We start from the raw sequence: 22,357 nt of genomic DNA on the forward strand, positions 1-22,357 counted from the left end.
CGGGACAGTCCTGTGTTTTGGCCCATTGTTCTGTGTCCCGCAACCAAACAGTCATGTCCCGCATTTTATCAACAAATTAAAACACCAATAATTTACCAAAAAAGATATACAGTACCAGTCAAAAGTTTGGACACACCTACTCATTCAAAGGTTTTTCTTTATTCGTACTATTTTCTACATTGTAGAATAATAGTTAAGACATCAAAACTATGAAATAACACATACTGTATGGAATCATGTAGTAAGCAAAAAAGTGTTCAACAAATGAAAATATATTTGAGATTTTAGATTCTTCAAAGAAGCCACCCTTTGCCTTGATGACATCTTTGCACACTTTTGGCATTCTCTCAACCAGCTTCATGAGGTAGTCACCTGGAATGCATTTCAATTAACAGGTGTGTCTTGTTAAAAGTTGATTTGTGGTTTTATTTCCTTCTTAATGCGTTGGAGTCTATCAGCTGTGTTGTGACAAGGAAGGGTTGGGTTGAGGTCAGGTGATTGTGAACTTATCCTCTGCAGCAGAGGTAACTCTGGGTCTTTTTTTCCTGTGGCGGTCCTCATGAGAGCCAGTTTCATCAGAGCGCTTGATGGTTTTTGAGACTGCACATTTTCCGCATTGACTGACCTCCATGTCTTAAACTAATGATGGACTGTCATTTCTCTTTGCTTATTTGAGCTGTTCTTGGTATAATATGGACTTGGTCTTTTACCAAATAGGGCTATCTTCTGTATACCACCCCTACCTTGTCACAACACAACTGATTGGCTCAAGGGCATTAAGAAGGAAAGAAATTCCACAAATTAACTTTTAACAAGGCACACCTGTTAATTTAAGTGGATTTCAGGTGACTACCTCATGAAGCTGGTTGAGAGAATGCCAAGAGTGTGCAAAGCTGTCATCAAGGCAAAGTGTGGCTACTTTGAAGAATCAAAAATCTATTTTGATTTGTTTAACACTTTTTTGGTTACTACATGATTCTGTATGTGTTATTTCATAGTTTTGATGTCTTCACTATTATTCTACAATGTAGAAAATAGTAAAAATAAAGAAAAACCCTGAAATGAGTAGGTGTGTCCAAACTTTTGACTGTTACTGTATGTATATACATGTAGGCTACACTCTCGTTGTCCCTCATTTGAGTATTTTAAATGTGGTCACCCTACTTGCGAAATCTACACTCAATTCAAACCTTAGTGCAAATCTCCTATTGGCTCCAAAGCATAATTAACACCAAATAGATTTCTTTAAAAAGTACTAACTTACTTCTCCTGGAGCATAGCCCATCAACAACAGGTTTATACTAACACTGTGTTCTAAATGAGTCTTCTCCTCCTGCCTGTGTTAGTGTGCTGGAGCATAGCCCATCAACAACAGGTTTATACTAACACTGTTCTAAATGAGTCTTCTCCTCCTGCCTGTATTAGTGTGCTGGAGCATAGCCCATCAACAACAGGTTTATACTAACACTGTTCTAAATGAGTCTTCTCCTCCTGCCTGTATTAGTGTGCTGGAGCATAGCCCATCAACAACAGGTTTATACTAACACTGTTCTAAATTAGTCTTCTCCTCCTGCCTGTGTCAGTGTGCTGGAGCTGCATAAGGAGTTCCAGGAAGAGGCCTTCAGCGTGGCCCTGCACCCCTCTGGTCTCTTCATCCTGGTGGGCTTCTCCGACAAGCTGCGCCTCATGAACCTGCTCATCGACGATGTTAGGACCTTCAAGGAGTTCACTGTCAGGGGCTGCAGAGAGGTGGGGGAAGGGTTGGTGTTGGGGTGGGGTGTGTGTGGTACTGTATGTGTGGGTTGCAGGTACTCCATGTCAAAATAAACTTCACTATAGACACTGTCAGTTGAACTAAATGAATGAATATTGTATTGCGGTCAATGGAATAATAAGCCAAGTCTTGTTGCTTGTCTGTGTTTCTCTCTTCCTAGTGTGTTTTCAGCCATGGGGGACACATGTTTGCTGCTGTCAACGGAAACCTCATCCACATCTACTCCTCCACTACATTTGACAACCTCTTAAATCTGAAGGGCCACAATGGAAAGGTGTGTTTTCCCTTAACAGTAAACTCTATGGTCCTATACTCATCAAACATCATTTCCCCCAGAGACTATGTATGAAACCCAGCTGACTGTCACTACTACATCTCCCTGCTGTCTGACTTGTTATTGTGTATAAATGGTGTCTGTCAGGTGCGGGCCATCGTGTGGAGCACGGACGACAGTCGCCTGGTGTCGTGCGGGATGGACGGGGCCGTGTACGAGTGGAACACGCTGAACAGCAAGCGTGAGTCGGAGAGCGTTCTGAAGTCCTGCAGCTACACTGGCGTCACCATCTCGCCCGATGCCAAGACTATCTTCGCTGTGGGGACAGACTGTACCCTTAAGGAGATCCAAGACTGTCAGGTGGGATTGAGGTTATACCCTCAGCTAAGGGTGGTTCCCTAGATAACACTTTGTGCAACAACTTGAATTCTCCCTTGCTCTCCTTCTAAACAACATCGTTTTTAGAAAGTTTGGCAATGAGTTAAGTCTGCAAAACTTAGTTTAGGTACTGTGTTTGTAACAAATTGTAGTTTTGTGAGTAGAAAACTGCATTTAGATTGAATGTTTCATCCACAGAGATCCATTTCTATGGTTTCATCGATGACAAAATGTGCAGAATGTTGGCCCAGTTTCATCTTTCTCCCTCTTCTCCCACTTCTCCCTCTGTGAGGAGAAGACGCCCCTAGTGGGAATGACATGGTATACTAGCTTGATCCCAGATCTGTTTGTGCTGCCTTGGCAACTATGACCATAGGTGTTGGCGAGACAGCATAAACTGATCTGGGACCGGATTTGTGCTTTGTACCAATGTGACAAACTGTTCTCAGATCCTTAGGGAGGTGGCAGCGGACGACGTGGCCTACACCACCATCGCTATGTCCCGCTCGGGACGGATGCTCTTCGCAGGGACCTCCATCGGGACCGTCAGGGCCATCAAGTACCCTCTATCCACACAGAAAGATTGGATCGAGTACCAGGCCCACTCAGGGGCTGTCACCAAGGTGGGTGTGCCAGGGTGCATTGAAGCTGTTCTGACGGCTCCTGGTGACCCAAACACCTTAAGACACTATGTTGGTGTTTCCTTTATTTTGGCAGTTACTTGTACATTGTACAGTAAAGTCTACTGAATGAACAAATATAAATAATGATGATCACGTTGGTCTTGTTCAGTAAGGAGAACGTGTTTCATAATGGAATGAAACATGTAGGTACCACCTGAACACTTAAATAAAATGTAATCTTATTATTACCCTGTCCCCACTCAGATGGTGATCACGTTTGACGACCAGTATCTGCTGACGGTGTCTGAGGACGGCTGTCTGCTCATCTGGAAGATCATAGACAAGGAGGGCCGTGGCCTGAAGAGAGACAAGGACATCACCTACGCTGAGGAGATCCTCATCACCAAGTCAGACTTAGAGGAGAAGGTACTGGCCATGACGGATTATGGAGAAAAACAGGGAGATATATGGGAGAGAGAAAATACAGTTAAAACATGAGATACTTGCATGTCTTTTGATTTACATCTGGTTTGCCCATTGCTACTAATGCTTTGAGTTCCATGCCTCTAGTAGGATTATGTAAATGGTTATCTTGATCGTAGTCTAGGTTGTTGCTCTTGATCATGCATTGCCTTCCTACTCTCCGTCCCCCCCAAAACTATACTCTCTTCTATTCTACTGTTCTATTCTACTCTCTTCTATTCTACTGTTCTATTCTACTCTCTTCTATTCTACTGTTCTATTCTACTCTCTTCTATTCTACTGTTCTATTCTACTCTCTTCTATTCTACTGTTTTATTCTACTGTTCTATTCTACTCTACTCTGTTCTATTCTACTGTTCTATTCTACTCTGTTCTATTCTACTGTTCTATTCTACTCTCTTCTATTCTACTGTTTTATTCTACTGTTCTATTGTACTCTACTCTGTTCTATTCTACTCTGTTCTATTCTACTGTTCTATTCTACTGTTCTATTCTACTCTCTTCTATTCTATTCTGTTCTACTCTATTCTGTTCTATTCTTTTACTCTGTTCTATTCTATTCTGTTCTATTCTATTCTGTTCTATTCTACTCTCTTCTATTCTACTGTTCTATTCTTCTACTCTGTTCTATTCTACTCTCTTCTATTCTACTGTTTTATTCTACTCTGTTCTATTCTTTTACTCTGTTCTATTCTATTCTATTCTGTTCTATTCTACTCTGTTCTGTTCTACTCTGTTATATTCTTCTACTCTGTTCTATTCTACTCTGTTCTATTCTACTCTGTTCTATTCTACTCTGTTCTATTCTACTACTCTGTTCTATTCTACTTTGTTCTATTCTACTCTATTCTGTTCTATTCTACTCTATTCTGTTCTATTCTACTCTATTCTGTTCTATTCTACTCTGTTCTATTCTACTCTGTTCTATTCTACTCTGTTCTATTCTACTACTCTGTTCTATTCTTCTACTCTGTTCTATTCTACTTTGTTCTATTCTACTCTATTCTGTTCTATTCTACTCTATTCTGTTCTATTCTACTCTGTTCTATTCTACTCTGTTCTATTCTACTCTGTTCTATTCTACTCTGTTCTATTCTATTCTACTCTATTCTGTTCTACTCTGTTCTATTGTACTCTATTCTGTTCTATTCTACTCTGTTCTATTCTACTCTATTCTGTTCTATTGTACTCTGTTCTATTCTACTCTGTTCTATTCTACTCTATTCTGTTCTATTGTACTCTGTTCTATTCTACTCTGTTCTATTCTACTCTATTCTGTTCTATTGTACTCTATTCTATTGTACTCTACTCTGTTCTATTCTACTCTGTTCTATTCTATTGTACTTGATTCTATTGTAACAGAACCAGATCATGATGGAGCTGAAGACCCGTGTGGAGGAGCTGAAGATGGAGAATGAGTACCAGCTGCGTCTGAAGGACATGAACTACAACGAGAAAATCAAGGACCTCTCAGAGAAGTTTGTCCAAGAGATCGAGTCCCTCAAGACCAAAAACCAGGTACAACCAGTGGCGATTTTTTTTCATGTATTTTAGCATGCCCCTCGGTGGGGGAAAAAAAAATAGATGTGTAATGCATGCCAGCAAAGCCACTACACAACACAACACTAAACAATACATGAATTGCACTATACCACTGCTACACCTGGGTATCAGCGGAGCCTTGTCTGGCAGCGAAACAGTTCATTCAGCCTCATTTACTGACTTAAATAAAAAACATAGCTGATATGGCTGACTTGCTTAAACAAATGTGGTTTCTACTGACAATTGAGATGTACAAACTATGGGATAAGGGGACGACAAGCGGATAAGAGGCAATCCGTAATTTCGATTAAGACATTCATGAGCGAGCTAGGATGAACGTAGTCAATATAACTATCTGTACAGCACTTTTGAAATGTACAGTGACAGAATTCAGAACATGGTCCGTTCTTAAGTGTTCTCCCTGTACACCAAGTCAGAACAGTAGGTGAAATTAAGAGGGGTAAATAGACCAAAGGATTAGGGTGAGGCACATGGGCTACTAACATCTTACTCCTCAACATACACTGCTTTCTTAGCTATAATATACATATCTCCCTAATATTACATCATTTATGCAGCAGCATACAAGACATTTTTGGACTCACCTGTGCTCACTTGAACAGGAAGGTGGCGCGGTGGTCCTTCGTGGGCAAATTTTGTCATCAAAGTCTGGCATTCTCTGGATTTATGGGGCATTCAAGACAACCGGGAACTGTGAAGAAGAGGGAAAAAAAAGGTTGAATCGTGATGACGTCAGTGATCTTCAGGTTGTAGCTATGGAAAGATGCCCGAGTTCCCGATTTACAATTCCGAGTTGGATGAAAGTTCAAAGCTTATTTTCCCAGTTGTAGCCGAGTTCCCAGTTGTCTTGAATTCACTAAAGTCAGATTTTGAAGTTCCGAGTTAACAGTTGATTTGAGCGCGGCACAAATCATGCTTCATTGATGGCATGGCCAGTGTTGAATGTTTATCATTTTAAACTAGGAAAAGAGACCCTTAATCTTAGACTTGGGACCACACAGCCACTCCACTGAATACCAGGCTAATGATTGCTTTGCAATGCTTGCAGTTAGCCACTGATTCCTTCCAAACCAGTCATTGTTGAATTGGCGATTTCCAACTTGTTGTGTAATGTTTATGTCCAATGAGCACCGATACGTTTTATCTATAATTTCTCTTCATTATTTCTCTTCATATGACAAGGATTAAAAAGGATTTGCCAGTAGATTGTCGACTTGATTCACGATGATGACTGCTAGCTAAGATTTTGAAAGTATGATGTTGACATGATCAGTCCAATCAAAGCTACTGTAGATATAACGTGATTTGACGTCATTTTATCTGTGGCCAATGACCTTGAGCCTTCTTGGATGGGCACTTCTAATGTAACTCTATGGCAGCACCCAATGGGCTAGAATTTTTTAAGTCTACCCTTAGACTTGGCGGTGTCGTAGTGTCCCCATGAGTGACAGAACACTGAGCCAATCACAGTGCAACACTGTATTTTCTGCTGGCTTGCCCACACCATTACAGAAAGCACTGAGTTAGGCTGAAACACCTGCATTTTGGAGCTGCCTTACTCAAGAAAACAAAAAAGAGACCATGTTTGTATGCTGCTTTACTAACTCAAAGATATATATATTTTATTTTGCAATGTTTGCAAACTTATATGACACGTATTAATGCCAATTTATGATTTTTTGGGGGCTAAAAATGTGCCCCACCTGCCCTGAATGACAGGTCGCCACTGGGTACAACTGACTCACACAGGGTCAATTTGTTGCTTGGCCCACAGTTGCGGGCTGCGGTACAGGTTTCTGGGACAAACTATCACTGGGATATGATGTGGATAGAGCTCTGTGTCACTGGGATATGATGTGGATAGAGCTCTGTCACTGGGATATGATGTGGATAGAGCTCTGTGTCACTGGGATATGATGTGGATAGAGCTCTGTGTCACTGGGATATGATGTGGATAGAGCTCTGTGTCACTGGGATATGATGTGGATAGAGCTCTGTGTCACTGGGATATGATGTGGATAGAGCTCTGTGTTGCACACGCATTGCCCCAATTGTTCTGCCAGTACCACGGCACAACCTAACCTTTTAGATTCTGCACCTGCTTCCTGTTGACGCTTGATACTGTATGCAATTGAGACTGTTGTGAATGTGGGGACTAAACCCAAACATGCTGCTATCCAGATAAAGTACGAGTATTGAATCAAGGCTGGTGAACTGCACTGCATTTAAATCGTCTTTCTAATACTGTTGACCTGGGCCTTGAAATGAAAGGGATGCAACCAATAACAAACCTTACCTGACCTCTATTAGGCCTGATGCAGGGTACTGTTTGTGAGTACTAGACTACAGTAGAGAGTGAATATGTTTTTAGCAGGATACTCGAAGAACATATATGTTTTCCTATGAGTGAAGAAGCTAGACGAGTGCTTTGTGCAGACTACATTGTCACGCCCTGATCTGTTTCACCTGTCCTTTTGCTTGTCTCCACCCCCCCTCCAGGTGTTGCCCATCTTCCCCATTATCCCCTGTGTATTTATACCTGTGTTTTCTGTCTGTTGCCAGTTCGTCTTGTTTGTTCAAGCCGACCAGCATTTAGTCTCAGCTCCTGTTTTTCCCTAGTCTCTCTTTTTCTCGTTCTCCTGGTTTTGACCTTTACCTGTCCTGAGCCTGTACCTTCCCGCCTGACCACTGCCTGTCCTGACCCTGTACCTGCCGGCCTGACCACTGCCTGTCCCTGACCCTGTACCTGCCCGCCTGACCACTGCCTGCCTCTGAGCCTGCCTGCTGACCTGTACCTTGGCCTCTGCTCTGGGTTATCGACCCCTGCCTACCTTGACCTGTCGTTTGCCTGCCCCTGTGGTTACAATAAACATTGTTACTTCACACAGTCTGCACTTGGGTCTTACCTTGATTCCTGATACACATCTCTTATAGGAAAGCAGATATCTGTTTTCCTATGAGTGAAGAAGCTAGACGAGTGCTTTGTGCAGACTACATCTCTTATAGGAAAGCAGATGTTTGTTCTTCAAGTAGCCTGCTAAAAGCAGATTCACTCAACTATTGCTTATTTCTCACAAACAATCATTACTGTTTACTCTAATGCAGCACCTGGTATGGGACAAATGTGCAGATGTTTGTATGTCAACACAGTACATTTTCCTTTGAGAGAACCCTTCATTCAGGGTCGTGGTCCATCTGTTGTGCTTATATAGACATGCATATTCATAGTCTATATGTGTATACGTTTATATACATTATTCAGTTGCAGACCTGGCTTCAAAATACTATTTGAAATCATTTCGAATACTCTTATCTGGGCTTGACTGAGCTTCCCTGTTTCAACAGAACCAATAGAAAAAGTTTCAAAAAAATGACAAACCCGCCCAGCTGGCACTCTAGGCAGGCTAAAGCAAACGCTAATTGATGAAGATAAATGAACCCAGGTCTGATCTGTTGTGTTGCAGGTCCTGAAAATGGAGAAAGAGAAGCAGGAATTGTCCCACCAGGAGGTCATGAGGGAGGTCGTGGAGAAACACTCCAGAGAGCAGCAGGATTTCGGTAAGAGAGAAATAAATGTTAAAAATCTACGTAACCACACGTGAATCCAATTTCTTAAGATTCAATAAAATATTCTGAAACCTTATGACCTTAGCTGAACGTAACCTCTTAATACTTTACAACAGAACTTTCAGATCAAGTTTTGTATTCAATAACCCTGCTGGGCCCTGTATTTTACTGCCACATTTGCACACTCATACATGCACACCCTCCACGAGTAGTGGGTTTGATTCCTGCATGGGCCACACCGTACGGTGTAAGCTGTTTAAGGTAAAGGCGTCTGCTAGAGGAACATTTTGTTAATAGATTTTTTTAAATTTAACTAGGCAAGTCAGTTAAGAACAAGTTCTTATTTATAACAATGGCCTAGGAACAGTGGGTTAACTGCCTTGTTCAGGGGCAGAACGACAGATGTTTACCTTGGCAGCTCGGGGGATTCGATCTAGCAACCTTTCGATTATTGGCCAAACGCTCTAACCACTAGGCTACCTGCTGCCATGTCATCATCTTCGTCATTCCCCAGAGTCGACCAGTAACCAGAAGCTGATGCTGGAGTACGAGAAGTACCAGGAGCTGCAGCTCAAGTCGCAGCTCATGCAGGAGGGCTACGAGCGGCAGCTGCAGGCCATGGAGGACAGCAAGGGCCGCGCCTTGGAGGAGCTCACCCTCTTCTACGAAACCAAGCTCCAGGAGAAGATGCTCATGCTGGGCCAGGTGAGGGGGGGTAGAGGGTAGGGACAGGGACAGGGGGTCCGGGGGTGGGCGGATGGGGATAGGATGTACTCTGGAGGGCTCACCCTCTTGTACGAGGCCAAGCTCCATCACAAATTGTCATCAAAGATACTACTCTAGAAAAGAGGAAACTCAGGGCTTGGGATTCTTGATCTATCATATTCACGTTGTCATGCTGCGTCACGCGGTTGATACTGTGGCTGTAAAGAGGAACACACAACGATAGGCTATAGCGAATATAACACACCGAAGTCAAACCACACACGCAAAAAAGCTCTCGCTCGTGGCTTCTTGCATATCTTAATGAGCAGGTGGAAAAGCCAAGTTCAGCCCCTCTTTAAGCTTATCATATTTGTGTATCTGAGTTCTGATTTTGTGTGTGTGTGTGTGTGTGTGTGTGTGTGTGTGTCTGTCTCAGTGTCAGGACGAGTCCAGGCAGCAGGTGAGGGAGTTTGAGGAGTCCAAGAAGCAGATGGAGGAGGACGGAGACCGGGAGATCCAGGACATCCGCATCAAGTACGAGAGGAAGCTACGGGTAGAGAAAGAGATCAACCTGCGCCTGAAGGGAGAGACTGGTGTCATGAGGAAAAAGGTCAATACAAAATAAACAGTTATCTTCACTCTTTCGTTCCCCACTCGTATAATAACCCTAATCCACTCATCATGTAAAAACCAGACCACAGAAAAACAGAGAACACAACTTATTCATATCTCCAGTCCTCCAATGTCTTTGAAACAACGGGTTAACTACATTCAGTATTCCATGATAAAATGCTTTTTATTCCACGTACAGTATGTTATAGCTCCCACATACAGTATGCTATAGCTTCCACGTACAGTATGCTATAGCTTCCACGTACAGTATGTTATAGCTTCCACATACAGTATGCTATAGCTTCCACATACAGTATGTTATAGCTCCCACATACAGTATGTTATAGCTTCCACATACAGTATGTTATAGCTTCCACATACAGTATGTTATAGCTTCCACATACAGTATGTTATAGCTCCCACATACAGTATGTTATAGCTTCCACATACAGTATGCTATAGCTCCCACATACAGTATGCTATAGCTCCCACATACAGTATGCTATAGCTTCCACATACAGTATGCTATAGCTTCCACATACAGTATGCTATAGCTTCCACATACAGTATGCTATAGCTTCCACATACAGTATGCTATAGCTTCCACGTACAGTATGCTATAGCTTCCACGTACAGTATGCTATAGCTTCCACATACAGTATGTTATAGCTTCCACATACAGTATGTTATAGCTTCCACGCACAGTATGCTATAGCTTCCACGCACAGTATGTTATAGCTTCCACATACAGTATGTTATAGCTCCCACATACAGTATGCTATAGCTTCCACATACAGTATGCTATAGCTTCCACATACAGTATGTTATAGCTTCCACATACAGTATGCTATAGCTCCCACATACAGTATGTTATAGCTTCCACATACAGTATGCTATAGCTTCCACGTACAGTATGCTATAGCTTCCACATACAGCATGCTATAGCTCCCACGTACAGTATAGGCTGCTACAATATATTATATCTATGAAATATCTATTCTATAATCTATTGAATCTCCACTTCTCATTCACACCCTTTAAACATGTCTTCTCTCTGTCTTCTCCCCTCTCTGTCTTCTCCCCTCTCTGTCTTCTCCCGTGACAGTTCAGCAGCCTGCAGAAGGATATAGACGACCGCAACGTGGAGATTGAGAAGCTGAGGGTGGAGCAGCAGAAGCTACGAGGGGTCATCAAGTCCCTGGAGAAGGACATCCTGGGCCTGAAGAAAGAGATCCAAGAGAGGGACGAGACCATCCAGGATAAGGTGGGTGGTGGGTGGCTGCAGGGGGATGGGGTGGGTACAGGTACTGGAGGAACCTAGGCTAGGGGAGGGTTGGAGACGCACATTGTGGGCCTGAAGAAGGAGATCCTGGAGAGAGACGAGACCATCCAAGTCAAAGTGGGGATGGACAGGGTTCTGTTCATTAGGCATCAAACAAGAGAAAAGGGACTGAGACGGAGAAAAAGAAATGTTGTTTTTTGTTTAGTGTTTTTTAACAGAAAACTAAACATGACCTACTGTAGGACCCGTTCTGTGTAAGGGGGCATATGTATTGGATCCACCTTCTAGCAATAGTTATTGGTAGGGAGACGAGACACTGATTATGTTAGCTTCTTCTTCTGGAACATCTTTCCTAAATACAACTGAATATGTAGTACATCATTCTTTCATAACCCAGTAAGGTACCTAAAGTGCAGAGTAGGGGGGTGCAATCGCAGATAGAACCTTATGGCTCTGAAATGTCAATCTGGGTTCGGCCATAAGGTCCTATCTGGGTTCGGCCATAAGGTCCTATCTGGGTTCGGCCATACGGTCCTATCTGGGTTCGGCCATACGGTCCTATCTGGGTTCGGCCATAAGGTCCTATCTGGGTTCAGTCATACGGTCCTATCTGGGTTCGGCCATAATGTCCTATCTGGGTTCAGTCATACGGTCTTATCTAGCACAGAATGTTACAATTATTTCACTTTCAATAGAAAAATACACACATTTAATGATTACATAAAGATAAATACCCTTCTTTCTAAACACATCATCTAAAATATTAATTCATGTTCATCAAAGCAATAGTTCCTTAAAATGACAAATACACTACACTGAGTGGACAAAACATTAAGGACACCTGCTCTTTCCATGACATAGACTGACCAGGTGAATCCAAGAGAAAGCTATGATCCCTTATTGATGTCACTTGTTAAATCCACTTCAATCAGTGTAGATGAAGGGGAGGAGATAGGATAAAGAAGGATTTCTAAGCCTTGAGACATGTATTGTGTATGTGTGTCATTCAGAGGGTGAATGGGCAAGACAACTCAATATTAGGAAAGTGTTCCTAATGTTTGGTCAACTCAGTGTATATCTTATGGAGAACTAGCAACATTGCTAAAGCTTAGCTCTGAATGAGTAAACTGATATATTTTTCTAGTCTCTGACAACCAAAGTCAGTAAACTACTTGCTAGTTATCAATAAAATGTGGTAAGTTTGTCATTTTAGTGAAATACTCCTTCCATAGAGGTTTTCCTATTGATAAAGTACAAGACAAAAACAGCAATGCTTCTCCTAAGGGCCTAAAACATGATCTAAGGCACCTGTATTTATTTGTTTTTACCTTAAAAAGAGCTTATGGCCAGTCTTCTGAAAAAGTTGTGATAAAAAATCGAAGTAATTTAAAAAGAGGACCAGGACCTATGATATAACTAATCAAGGACCTGTTACTATATGGTTCTATCTGCAGACTGTATAGTTCTGAGATAATGGGTATTGGGAACTGTTTTGTGATGTCTTCCTCTTTTTGACTCAATAAGTATATTTTCTTACATACAGTTATTTTGATTGACAACCCAGTGTTGTGTGATTGGATTGCAGATAGGACCTTATAACACCAAGTTAAAAGGTGTTTGCGCAGATGGACCTTTCTGATTTAGATTTTTTTCATTGTAAACGTCCTTTTTATTTTTATCTGACATGTCTCACATGTAAAGGACAGCCTGAACAGCAACTCTATGTGAATAACTCATTTTGGACCAAAATGTCCGAACTACCACAGTAGCTATTAGTACAACAGAGACATGTTTTGGGTTATAAAAGAGGTAACAAAACTCCTCCTTTTGCAGGAGAAGAGAATCTACGACCTGAAGAAGAAGAACCAGGAGCTGGAGAAGTTTAAGTTTGTCCTGGACTACAAGATCAAAGAACTGAAGAAACAGATCGAGCCCAGAGAGAACGACATCAAGGAGATGAAAGAGCAGATTCAAGAGGTGAGGGACAGCTACATCTGTTTTTAGATGGTCTCAGTGGTCCTCTGTATCTCCGTTGGTAGAGATAAGGGGTTAAATTCCTGGAACCACCAGTACGTAAAACGTATGCAGGCATAACTAAGTCGTTTTGGATTAAAGCGTCTGCTAAATGGTGTATAATATTATATGATCATACAGGTGAGCAGCAGAAATATCAGAAATACATACATTCTTATTGCTGATCAAAATGCTACTTCCGACATTCATGTCATAATGTTGTTGTCCACCTGAATCATCAGCATTGACCGCTACATTTTCTCACTCATCACACATCTAACATGGGGGGGGGGAAAAGCCCACAAAAGATCCACAATTTCATATATCTGATCAAAATGCCATGACATACAGTACATTTGCCATGTTGCATTTACACACGAAAGCACCCAGAATCGCCTGCATTGACCCCTCTCTCTAGCCCTGTATTGACCCCTCTCTCTAGCCTTGCATTAACTCCTCTCTAGCCCTGTATTGACCCCTCTCTCTAGCCCTGCATTGACCCCTCTCTCTAGCCCTGTATTGACCCCTCTCTCTAGCCCTGTATTGATCCCTCTCTCTAGCCCTGTATTGACCCCTCTCTCTAGCCCTGTATTGACCCCTCTCTCTAGCCCTGTATTGACCCCTCTCTAGCCTTGCATTGACCCCTCTCTCTAGCCCTGTATTGACCCCTCTCTAGCCTTGCATTGACCCCTCTCTCTAGCCCTGTATTGACCCCTCTCTCTAGCCCTGTATTGACCCCTCTCTCTAGCCCTGTATTGACCCCTCTCTAGCCCTGTATTGACCCCTCTCTAGCCCTGTATTGACCCCTCTCTCTAGCCCTGCATTGACCCCTCTCTCTAGCCCTCCATTGACCCCTCTCTCTAGCCCTCCATTGACCCCTCTCTCTAGCCCTGTATTGACCCCTCTCTCTAGCCCTGTATTGACCCCTCTCTCTAGCCCTGTATTGACCCCTCTCTCTAGCCCTGTATTGACCCCTCTCTAGCCCTGTATTGACCCCTCTCTAGCCCTGTATTGACCCCTCTCTCTAGCCCTCCATTGACCCCTCTCTCTAGCCCTCCATTGACCACTCTCTCTAGCCCTGCATTGACCCCACTCTCTGCCCTCCATTGACTCCTCTCTCTAGCCCTGTATTGACCCCTCTCTCTGCCCTCCATTGACTCCTCTCTCTAGCCCTGTATTGACCCCTCTCTCTAGCCCTGTATTGACCCCTCTCTCTAGCCCTGCATTGACCCCTCTCTCTAGCCCTCCAGTCAACACATGAGGATGCATGTAAGATGTAGGTGGACATGAATATGATGCTGCAGCAAACTGCAATAGCCTATATCGTGAGCTCATTGAGGTTGAGTACCCGGTGCTCTCTTCATTGCGGCATACCTGTAGGCTTTAAGTATAGTGTTACCTTCTCCATTGGTAGATGGCGGGAGAGCCAGAGTAGATGGAGGGAGGGAGAGCCAGAGTAGATGGAGGGAGGGAGAGCCAGAGTAGATGGAGGGAGGGAGAGCCAGAGTAGATGGAGGGAGGGAGAGCCAGAGTAGATGGAGGGAGGGAGAGCCAGAGTAGATGGAGGGAGGGAGAGCCAGAGTAGATGGAGGGAGGGAGAGCCAGAGTAGATGGAGGGAGGGAGAGCCAGAGTAGATGGAGGGAGGGAGAGCCAGAGTAGATGGAGGGAGGGAGAGCCAGAGTAGATGGAGGGAGGGAGAGCCAGAGTAGATGGAGGGAGGGAGAGCCAGAGTAGATGGAGGGAGGGAGAGGCAGAGTAGATGGAGGGAGGGAGAGCCAGAGTAGATGGAGGGAGGGAGAGCCAGAGTAGATGGAGGAAGGGAGAGCCAGAGTAGATGGAGGGAGGGAGAGCCAGAGTAGATGGAGGAAGGGAGAGCCAGAGTAGATGGAGGAAGGGAGAGCCAGAGTAGATGGAGGAAGGGAGAGCCAGAGTAGATGGAGGAAGGGAGAGCCAGAGCATTGACCACTTCAGTTCTTCACTCAGTGTCACACATAAAACATTAGGAACATTAATATGGAGTTGCACCCCCCCCACCCCCCTCCCATTTTGTCCTCAGAAAAGTCTCAAATCGTCAGGGCATGGACTCTACAAGGTGTCGAAAGTGTTCCACAGGGATGCTGGTCCATGTTGACTCCAATGCTTCCCACAGTTATCAACTTGGCTGGATGTCATTTGGGTGGTGGACCTTTCTTGATACACATGGGAAACTGTTGAACTAACCCTACACTCATTAAAAACCCACTACCCAAAGCCTGTCTCAAGTCTAAAAATATATTATTTAACCTGTCTCCTCCCCTTCATCTACACTGATTGAAGTAGATTTAACAAGTGACATCAATAAGGGATCACATCTTTCACCTGGATTCACCTGGTCAGTCTATGTCACGGAAAGAGGTGTTCCTCAATAAGGTTGTGTATACTCAGTGTATGTGTTGTAGCACTCATTGAGAGTGACTGACTGGCCAATGGATGCTCTCTTTGTTAGATGGAGGGCGAGCTGGACCAGGTCCACAAGAGGAACACTCAGCTGGAGCTGAACATCACTGAGCTGAGACTCAAACTGAAAGCCACCGATAAGGAGATGCACAAGGAGACGCAGAGGGTGAGAGAGGCTGGAGTACGCCTGTCTGCTTTACCTGAGAACGGATGAGAATCAGAGAGGTTTTGTGGGGATTATGGGAAGAGCGAGAGAAGGCTCATACCAAATATGTCACTTCACCTCATGAAAACACTGAATATAGTAGAGAATCTTAAAGACATGTACAGGGACTACCTATTCTGAAAGGGACCCCTAGCCCCTATGTCATAGGCACTTATACATTATGCATGTCTTTAACTGCTATGTACTGTATACTATCATGAGGTTTAATGGAAGATATAGTTAGAGCAGGGGGTCTCCGACGGGTAGATTGCCAGCTACAAGCCCACCGACGAGCAGCTCGCCAATCTCAAAGTACATTCATTTTTTCATGTGTAATTATTTTACCTTTTTTACCTTTTATTTAACTAGGCAAGTCAGTTAAAGAACAAATTCTTCTTTACAATGACGGCCTACACCGGCCAAACCCTAACGCGGCGCTGGGCCAATTGTGCACCGCCCTATGTTACTCCCGATCACGGCCGGTTGTGATACAGCCTAGGATCGAACCAGGGTCTGTAGTTACACCTCTAGCACTGAGATGCAGTACCTTAGACTGCTGCGCCACTCGGGAACCATTGCAAACTGTCATAAACATAAATCTCCCAGCTACTATCCAATCAAAGCCACATTGACATTATCCCTCCCTTGGTTAGACATGTAACACACTATCTGCCAATTAATTTCCAGCAATATTGCCCGTCTGTCTCTGTTTGATGCGTGTGTCAGACCTTATGTAGCCAGTTAGCGATGCTAATGATAACCAGTGTCTTGTTTGTAGACAGAAAGGCTACAAAATCCTTCTCAGCTAAATGTAAACTGCAAAGTAGGCTTACCTGACAGAAAGATATCATCATTATTTGTATCATTTGAGTGGCAATTGATTTGCTAACTCTGCCATAACATGTGCTGCAACAGTAGGCCTAACAGCAGAAACATCGCTAGACCGACACATTCCTCTCTTGCTAGATGCACAATTAAAGGGGAATTACACTCAAAAATCTATTAAAAAAAATTCAGACACAACAAATTGTCTTCTGATGTGATTTAAGCATTGACATGGACTCAGAACATACTTTTTTTTTTCAATAAATTTTTTAAATATTGACAGTAAAAAAAAACAGAAACCAGGAAAAATAAAACAGAATTCAGAAATATACAAAATAGAATTTTATGGGGCCTGTCATGCCAAATTCTGTTTATTAACCATTATATTACCAGGTATATTGACAGAAAATGCATACAGTTGAAGTCGGAAGTTTACATACACTTAGGTTGGAGTCATTAAAACTTGTTCTTCAACCACTCAACAAATTTCTTGTTAACAAACTATAGTTTTGGCAAGTCAGTTAGGACATCTACTTTGCATGGCACAAGTCATTTTTCCAACAATTGTTTACAGACAGATTATTTCACTTATAATTCACTGTATCACAATTCCAGTGGGTCAGAAGTTTACATACACTAAGTTGACTGTGCCTGTAAACAGCTTGGAAAATTCCAGAAAATGATGTCATGGCTTTAGAAGCTTATGATAGGCAAATTGACACCATTTGATGTATGTATTTCAAGGCCTACCTTCAAACTCAGTGCCTCTTTGCTTGACGTCATTGGATATTCTAAAGAAATCAGCCAAGACCACAGAAAAAAAATTGTATATTTTCACAAGTCTTGTTCATCCTTGGGAGCAATTTCCAAACACCTCAAGGTACCACGTTCATCTGTACAAACAATAGTACTCAAGTATAAACACCATGGGACCACGCAGCCGTCATACCGCTCAGGAAGGAGACGCGTTCTGTCCCCTAGAGATTAACGTACTTTGGTGCGAAAAGTGCAAATCAATCCCAGAACAACAGCAAAGGACCTTGTGAAGATGCTGGAGAAAACAGGTACAAAAGTATGTGTATCCACAGTAAAACCAGTCCTATATCGACATAACCTGAAAGGCTGCTAAGCAAGGAAGAACCCACTCCTCCAAAACCACCATAAAAAAAAAGCCAGACTACGGTTTGAAACTGCACATGGGGACAAAGATCGTACTTTTGGAGAGATGTCTTCTGGTCTTATGAAACAAAAATAGAACTGTTTGGCCATAATGACCATCGTTATGTTTGGAGGAAAAAGGGGGAGGCTTGCAACCTGAAGAACACCATCCCAACCGTGAAGCACAGGGGTGGCAGCATCATGTTGTGGGGTTGCTTTGCTGCAGGAGGGACTGGTGCACTTCACAAAATAGATGGCATCATGAGGGTGGAAAATTATGTGGATATATTGAAGCAACATCTCAAGACATCAGTGAGAAAGTTAAAGCTTGGTCGTAAATGGGTCTTCCAAATGGACATTGACTCCAAGCATACTTCCAAAGTTGTGGCAAAATGGCTTAAGGACAACAAAGTCAAGGTATTGGAGTGGCCATCACAAAGCCCTGACCTCAATCGTATAGAAAATTTGTGGGCAGAACTGAAAAAGCATGTGCGAGCAAGGAGACCTACAAACCTGACTCAGTTACACCAGCTCTGTCAGGAGGAATGGGCCAAAATTCACCCAACTTATTGTGGGAATCTTGTGGAAGGCTACCTGAAACGTTTGACCTAAGACAGGAACTTTTTACTAGGATTAAATGTCAGGATTTGTGAAAAACTGAGTTTAAATGTATTTGGCTAAGCTGTATGTAAACTTCCGACTTCAACTGTACATTGTACACCAAGGTCCCGGGGAAGAGTTGCAGGGTAGGGAAGAATGTGCCTATTTGAAAGCATTAAAAGAAATAGTAGCTTGCAACGTTTCATTTTTTTTAAAGTAGCTCTCATGCTGGAAAAGGTTGGAGACCGCTGAGTTAGAGCATATAGGCCTAGTTCAAAGACACAGCCCACTGTTTACATAATTTCCATTACTCATCTCGTATGTATATACTGCATTCTATACTATTCTACTGTATCTTAGTCTATGCCGCTCTGACATTGCTCGTCCAAATATTTATATATTCTAAATTACATTCCTTTACTTAGATTTGTGTGTATTGGGTATATATTGTGAAATTGTTAGATATTACTTGTTAGATGTTACTGCACTGTCGGAGCTAGAAACACAAAGCATTTCGCTACACCCGCAATAACATCTGTTAAACACGTGTATGTGACCAATAACATCTGTTAAACACGTGTATGTGACCAATAACATCTGTTAAACACGTGTATGTGACCAATAACATCTGTTAAACACGTTTATGTGACCAATAACTTTTGATTTGATGCTGTACATAAACAAAGTATATGAATATATCTGTCTGGTAATTCCAGACACCGTCATGGTGTACTGTTGCTCTCCACCCAGGTGAGGGACGTGGAGGCCCTGGTACGCAGGTTCAAGACAGACCTCCATAACTGTGTTGGCTTCATCCAGGAGCCGAAGAGGTTAAAGGACAGTATCAGAGAGCTCTATGACCACTACATCCAGCGGAGTGATGTGGTGAGATGGCTATAGTGGACACACACACACACACACACACACACACACACACACACACACACACACACACACACACACACACACTAAAAAGTATTCTGTGTGGAAGGTTATGGCAGGACGAGACAGGACGATGATGCGCACGCACACACACACATACTCACACACACACACTCAAGTGCTGCTCTGCATGCTGGCTCACAGACACACACTTAACACAGATTAGTTGGATGCATTTCTAAAATGTTTTTGATAAAGTACCACTTTAAGGGAATGAATTACCAGTTAGCATCCGGCATAAATATTCAGGAAACACAAAAACACACATGCTAGTAAAATGAACGTGTGTGTGTGTGTGTGTAATGTGTGTGTAATGTGTGTGTGTTGAGGTGGACATAGTGGGTGTGGACGCAGACATCCAGAGGGAGTACAGTCGTCAGAGGGAACACCTGGAGAGGAATGTGGCGTCTCTGAAGAGGAAGCTGGCCAAAGACACAGAGGTCCACCGGACAGACAACGTCAAGATCATGAAGGTGGGAGGGAGAGACGCTCGCTAACCGTCGGCAAAATGTGCTGAGAAAAGCCATCGGTCTGAGAAGACAATGTGCTGTAGACAATGTGCTGTAGACAATGTGCTGAGAAGACAATGCTTCAATGTGAAAACCAGGGTTGTGTTCAGTAGGGCACACTGTAGCAAAACATTTTGTAACTGAAAAACGAAAATCTGTTCTTATTGGATAAATTCAGTTAGTACCTACCCAGTTCAAATGGTTTTCACCCTACTGAACATGACTTTTCAACCAGAAAATGATGACGGCTACTACCCAATTTTGAGAGCTGGGAATTTACCTTCCAATGTATATAGTGTGGTTTATTCACATTCCATATTCCACTAATTAAATTCCACTGATATTTCAAAATCCTAATTTCAGTTTAGCACTGAAGTTCAGTTTCATGTCTCTTTTCCAGGAGAACGTGTCTCTGATAAAGGAGATGAATGATCTGAGGCGGGAGCTGCGTCTGCTGAGGACTCAGGTCCACGACTATAAGAGCCAAATGGGCATCAGCAAAAAGAAAGTGAGCTCCTCAGACCTCACAGGTGACTGGACCCTCACACACAACACTATCATATTCACTATAACCCAGATAACAGTTTGACCTGAGAGTTGATCTGTTTCTACTTGTTTTATCGGTTCATCCTGCATTCACACTTTATTTGACCTTTTTGTTCTGTCTTCAATAATGGAATCCTTTTTGGAAAAAACATTCTGCAAACTTTGGTGCAAACGCTTAGCTAGTAAATTTGTCCCCTGTTCATCTTCAATAGTTTTGAGTGCGTTCTTGTTTCTATGTAGTGATGGAACAACTTCCCATGCATTCTAAAACAAAAAAAACAAATTAATAAATGAACATTAATGTAAGAAAACGCATGATATGACCCTCTTGACCACTCGGCATTACCGTAGTGTAAACCTCTGACCTCTGTATCCCCATAGCGCTGACTTCTGACCTCTGTATCCCCATAGCGCTGACCTCTGACCTCTGTGTCCCCATAGCGCTGACTTCTGACCTCTGACCTCTGTATCCCCATAGCGCTGACTTCTGACCTCTGTATCCTCATAGCGCTGACTTCTGACCTCTGTATCCCCATAGCGCTGACCTCTGTATCCCCATAGCGCTGACTTCTGACCTCTGTATCCCCATAGCGCTGACTTCTGACCTCTGTGTCCCCATAGCGCTGACTTCTGACCTCTGTGTCCCCATAGCGCTGACTTCTGACCTCTGTATCCTCATAGCGCTGACTTCTGACCTCTGTGTCCCCATAGCGCTGACCTCTGTATCCCCATAGCGCCGACTTCTGACCTCTGTGTCCCCATAGCGCTGACTTCTGACCTCTGTATCCTCATAGCGCTGACTTCTGACCTCTGTGTCCCCATAGCGCTGACCTCTGTATCCCCATAGCGCTGACTTCTGACCTCTGTGTCCCCATAGCGCTGACTTCTGACCTCTGTATCCTCATAGCGCTGACTTCTGACCTCTGTGTCCCCATAGCGCTGACTTCTGACCTCTGTATCCTCATAGCGCTGACTTCTGACCTCTCTATCCTCATAGCGCTGACCTCTGTGGAGGGGAGGGGTTTGGTGACGAGGCTGAATTTCGAGGAGGAAGCGGAGCGTATCATCCAGCTGCAGCGCGTGGAGATCCAGAGGCTGAAGATGCAGATGCAGGGCCAGGGCCAGGGCCAGTACCAGTCCCTAAGACCCCCCTCTAGCAGCACCAAGCTGCCCGTACTCACCACTTGATCCTGGGGGAGGAGAGGAGGAGGAGGAGGAGGGTGGAGAGGAGTTGTGATGGTTACCTGAGTTAAGTTATTGGTTAAAAGCTAAACGTTATTGGTTTTCTTTAAAATAATTTTGCAGAGTTTGATTGAGCTTGCCTGGCACAATGGAGTAGAACAGACCTAAAAAAGTGCAAATCCAGCGTTCCAGGTTTGCTCAATCAAACGCTGAGCGAAAATAAATACTATTTGAACCCAGGTCAGATTAGGATCCTGAAGGAACTCAGTTTTAATCGAATTAACCTGACATTGGTGGACATGAGCAGTAGACATGGCATATACCCAATGAACTACATACATGTAGAGATACATGTACTGATTATACATGGAGGTAGTCGAGCTGAGGGCATCTAGCCTGGTCCCAGATCTGTTTGTGCATGACAACGACCATAGGAGTTGGCTATACAGCACAAACTGATCTGGGACCAGGCTAGAAGCCACCTGCAGAAACACAGGGCCAGGGATTGATCAGGTGGTCTGCCCACAATATCTATCACATAGTCGCACTGAGTGAAGCATTGAAAACACCATTTCAACAGTCAAATACGAGCAGAGAGTATTTATATTATATAGTCAGGCAATAAGAAGCTATTTGTGTTATGTGTGATGTAAATAAAGATTTTAACATTTTCCTGAAA

The 22,357-nt window shown here is 43.3% G+C and overlaps 1 protein-coding gene across 2 annotated transcripts in view; it reads left to right on the forward strand.

Annotated features, from left to right (window-relative positions):
• cfap57 (cilia and flagella associated protein 57) overlaps positions 1–22,357 on the forward strand; it is a 29,096-nt gene extending 6,739 nt beyond the window's left edge. The window contains exons 8-23 of one of the 2 annotated variants that reach the window (XM_029726396.1): positions 1,584–1,749; positions 1,935–2,048; positions 2,196–2,408; positions 2,876–3,049; positions 3,314–3,475; positions 4,895–5,050; positions 8,560–8,653; positions 9,177–9,367; positions 9,804–9,977; positions 11,085–11,243; positions 13,095–13,238; positions 15,761–15,877; positions 19,250–19,384; positions 19,771–19,914; positions 20,351–20,480; positions 21,494–22,357. In XM_029726396.1, coding sequence (XP_029582256.1) covers positions 1,584–1,749; positions 1,935–2,048; positions 2,196–2,408; positions 2,876–3,049; positions 3,314–3,475; positions 4,895–5,050; positions 8,560–8,653; positions 9,177–9,367; positions 9,804–9,977; positions 11,085–11,243; positions 13,095–13,238; positions 15,761–15,877; positions 19,250–19,384; positions 19,771–19,914; positions 20,351–20,480; positions 21,494–21,684 — 2,464 coding nt within the window. In that variant the 3' untranslated portion in view covers positions 21,685–22,357. Of the gene's footprint in view, positions 1–1,583; positions 1,750–1,934; positions 2,049–2,195; positions 2,409–2,875; positions 3,050–3,313; positions 3,476–4,894; positions 5,051–8,559; positions 8,654–9,176; positions 9,368–9,803; positions 9,978–11,084; positions 11,244–13,094; positions 13,239–15,760; positions 15,878–19,215; positions 19,385–19,770; positions 19,915–20,350; positions 20,481–21,493 lie in introns of those variants that run through there. The other variant, XR_003870970.1, reaches the window with a different exon arrangement.

The sequence above is a fragment of the Salmo trutta genome, chromosome 31, assembly GCF_901001165.1.
Source record: "Salmo trutta chromosome 31, fSalTru1.1, whole genome shotgun sequence".
NCBI lineage: Eukaryota > Metazoa > Chordata > Actinopteri > Salmoniformes > Salmonidae > Salmo > Salmo trutta.